Below are 4,300 nucleotides of genomic sequence, written 5' to 3' on the forward strand. Positions count from 1 at the left end.
CAAGTTTTTTTTTTTGTAAAGAACTCATTTCTTCATTCATTGCATCTTTCCACCTAGGATCCTTCAAAGCCTCCTGCACACTGTTAGGAATAGCTACACAGGATAATTGATCCACAAATGACTTATTTGATTTTGACAGATTATTAGTTGACGCATAGTGACTCATAGGGTATTTCACTCGACTAGAAATTTCAGGTTCATATGTGGATTTAGGAATACCTCTAGTAAGTCGCTCGGGCAATTGTTTTCGGGTTGGCTCAGGATCATGAGGAGCATCCGTAGTACACGATTGGTGTGGTAGGTTACCGAGATCGTCCAACTCAGTCAAAGGAGCTTGTGAATCATTACTTTCTGCATCTAATTCATTGTTCTCCGACTCAACTGTTTCATTTCTCGATTCAGCTTCTTCCGTATGCTCCATATTATCAACACTAGGATTAGCACTTTTTTTTTACTTTCATGCTTGTTTACACATATATCTTCATTCACCCATTGAGATATATAATTAAAAGTTTGAACTTCATTTTCATTCTCGCCTTGAAGTTCAGACTCGGAAAAATACATTTTATCTTCATGAAACACAACATCCATAGTGATGAACATTTCCTTAGTGGGAGGGTGATAACATTTATAACCTTTTTTATTAGTACCATATCCAAGAAAAACACATTTTATCGCTCGTGGAGATAGTTTGTCTCTCTGATGTTTATGGATGTGTACAAATGCAACACACCCAAAAACACAAGGAGGAAGATTCGGTACTGCTGGGTTAACTAAAGCTTTAGTAAACACTTGAAATGGTGTTTGAAATTCAAGAGATCTAGAAGGTGTGCGATTAATCAAATATACAGCACAAGAGAGTGCTTCACCCCAATATGTTAATGGCATATGAGCTTGAATTAATGAGGACCGAACAACTTCTAGTAAATGTCGGTTCTTTCTCTCCGCAACTCCGTTTTGTTGAGGCGTATATACACAAGTGGTTTGATTTATCACTCCTTCTGTTTCTAAATAATCTTTTAATTCAGAGTTAAGATATTCCCCACCATTATCACTACGAAGAACTCGAATTTTCGTATTAAACTGAGTTTGAATGATTTTATTAAATCTTTGAAATAATATTTTTACATCACTTTTGGATTTCATTAACCACAACCAAGTCATTCGTGAAAAATCATCAATAAAAGTAACAAACCATCGAGATCCTTGTAATGTTGGGATTTTTGATGGTCCCCACACATCAGAGTGAACAAGCATAAAAGGTGAAGGGCATTTATTTAAGACTAATGGAAACGAAGTATGATGACTTTTAGCAAGTTCACAAACATCACAATGAAAACTTAAAATTTCAATTTTGCCAAACAAACTAGGAAATAGTTTTTTAAGATACCCAAAAGATGGATGTCCTAAACGTCGATGCCATAGCCAAATTTTAGCTTTATTCTTCTCCACGGTTGATTCGTTCACACCTAAAACTTTATTTATTTGATTCAAGCTCCTTGACTTTAGATCCAAGTAGTATAACTTCCCTCGTCTAATACCACAACCAATCGTCTGCTTCGTTTGGATGTCCTTAAAAACACAAAAGTTAGGCCAAAAAATCGCAACACAAGATAAGGTTGATGTTATTTGTGAAACAGACAAGAGGTTGTAATCTAAAGATGGAACAACAAATACTTTATCTAAATTCAAAGAATCAGTAAGCGTGACAGATCCTTCCCCAGTTATTGGGGCCTCATCACCATTTGCTGTAGAAACAAAATTTTGGGTGGGATGTTTGAGATTTATAATCTGTCTTGAATCAAATGTCATATGGTTTGTGGCACCAGAATCAATTATCCATGAACTATTAAAAACATGTGTAGGAGTTTTAGAATTATTACCAGATGTAGCCAAAAAAAATCTTTTCGTTATCTGAAACATCCTCCTTAGTTTTGGTTTTGACACTTGCCACAGTTGGTGCCTTCTTGAAACCTTTCTTCTTAGGTGCTCGTGAATGGTCCCACCAATCGGGATATCCAACAACCTTAAAGCATCTTTCTTTGCTATGTCCAGTTTTGCCACATTCGCTACAGCTGTTGGTAGGTTTTTCACCCCTAGCACCAAATGTAGGGGCCTTCCCTTTGTTTCGTGACACCATGGCAGCAGCTTCAATATATTTATGATCACCATTTAACGTTTGACGACGTATTACTTCTCGCCTAATCAACGCATAACATTCTTCCAAGGTCGGAATTGACTCTTTTCTTAAAATCTCTCCACGAATCTGTTCCAGATCATCATCTAACCCGGCCAAAAAGATGTGTACTCTTAGTCTATCGATTGCTTTTCGATATGCTTCAACATCATCTGGATCTTTCATCGTCACTTTGTCTCTGTGATCCAATTCTTGAAAGATTTCAGATAATTCACCATAATACTCTGAAAGTGTTCTGCTATTTTGTTTTGATGTAAACACTTTTTGATTCAAAGCAAATACTTGCAATTCATTACTTCCATCATGAAAAGCTTTTGAAAGTGCTTTCCAGATTTCACGAGCAGTGGGTAAGCGTAAATACCGCTTCATGATCTCCGGGTTCATTGACATCAACAACCATCTTTTTTACCTTTTGATTTTCAGCATACCACTTTTCATACCCATCTTCATCTTCTGAAGGGGTTTTCGATTTTCCAATGATATAAGACAACTTTTCCCTTTCAGCAATATGCATCTCCATCAATTGTGACCAAATATCATAGTTAGATTCAGAAAGAAGGATTCCTATATTGAAAACACCTTCAGACTGAACCACAATTGGGACTGGCTTTGACCCAGATCCAGATTCCTTTGTTTCAACCATTATATGTTTTTAATAAAAAAAAAAGAGAGAGACAGGACCAATCTCAAGCTCTTGATACCAAGATGAAAATAGATGGAGAAGAAATTCTTCTTTATATGTTTCTCATATATCATTCACGTAAGAGGTTACAGTATTTATACACAAAGAAATAAAATAAAAAATCTTCAGGATTGTCTCGCTATCAATTAAGGATTCTAAAGATATTCTCCAACTATATAAATATATAAAATAAGAGAAAGTCAATCTTCATATTTTTGTCTAAAAACTCAACACTTTGTAGTTTTTTTCTTAAATGATGGCTATTAAATTTCATAAAAATCACTAATTTTAAAAATATATGAGGTCCTATCTAAAAATTTAGTAGTATTCTTTACAATTTTTAGCATTTTAAACCTAACAGAAATTTATTTAATGGGACCCTCTAACACCACTTGACTCTACTTAAATTCACCAGTACAAACAAACCACTTAAAAGCAATCACCGAAAGAAACCATGTAACCAGGTGTAAAACTAACCGCACCTAAAATTTTTGTCGGCCGTGAGATAATAACACAAACACCTCAAGAATTTGTCAATAATATATCTGCGAAATTAGGTATAAAATTGTCATGTTTTATTCTTGTACACTATCTCTTTACACAATTTTTTCGAAATAGATCATAGATCACCATAAAAAAAAAAAAAAAAAAAAAAAATAAGGGAACGCATGGAACTAATTAACTAAAGGTGACCGATAATTAATCACTTCAAGGACTTTTCCATCTTCTAGAGTGCTTTTGACCTTTTTTATGAACATCATCATAACATAATAGTAAGACATGCACTTATTAACAAATTCCGGGTACGTAAAAATTGGTTCAACACTTGAAATTAAAGAGAACAGTCTACGTGGACTTCAAAGATCTAGCTCCACAGAACAATTGAATTTAGATAGAAAAATTTTGACCATAACGTTCTAGATTTGATTAAACAGATGCAAATGGTAAAAATATTCAAGATTTTTTTGCCACTTTAATAATTTTTTATTTCCAAACGGACTTTATTTTCTTGAACCGACTAACGAGTCGAAAGTCAAATTACAAAGTTCACGTTACATATTTCGGAATTACATTTACCCGAAAAAGACATAATAAGTCGAATTAGAGCCTTCTTCAACAGCTTAGGCGTAAACATACATGAATTATATTGCTTTTAATTACCGAGTATACAATAATCCAAGACTAGTGTAACTTTTTTTGAATCATTTTGTAGAAGTGAATATACAACAACACAAAACCCAATCCCATATAAGTGGGGTATGTCGGTAAGACGTAGACAAATATTCCCCTAACCTAGAATAAAGATAACTCATTTCTCCACTCAGAGTGAAATACCTCAAGAGTAGAGAAAGTCATCTCTCTCAATGTTCTATGGATAGAGAAATTGCTTCTGAATGGACCTCCGACCAATAAGTAGGTTT

General features: G+C 34.3%; 1 protein-coding gene across 1 annotated transcript; it reads right to left on the bottom strand.

Moving 5' to 3' along the window:
- Positions 1–1,879: 1,879 nt before the first annotated feature.
- Positions 1,880–2,840, bottom strand: LOC139890028 (uncharacterized). Its single transcript, XM_071872934.1, has 2 exons — positions 2,607–2,840; positions 1,880–2,560 (listed from the first exon to the last, which is right to left on the bottom strand). The coding sequence occupies exons 1-2, from the start codon at positions 2,838–2,840 to the stop codon at positions 1,880–1,882; spliced, it is 915 nt and encodes a 304-aa protein (XP_071729035.1).
- Between the last annotated feature and the right edge of the window lie 1,460 nt (positions 2,841–4,300).

Source organism: Rutidosis leptorrhynchoides, chromosome 2, assembly GCF_046630445.1.
Source record: "Rutidosis leptorrhynchoides isolate AG116_Rl617_1_P2 chromosome 2, CSIRO_AGI_Rlap_v1, whole genome shotgun sequence".
NCBI classification, from domain to species: domain Eukaryota; kingdom Viridiplantae; phylum Streptophyta; class Magnoliopsida; order Asterales; family Asteraceae; genus Rutidosis; species Rutidosis leptorrhynchoides.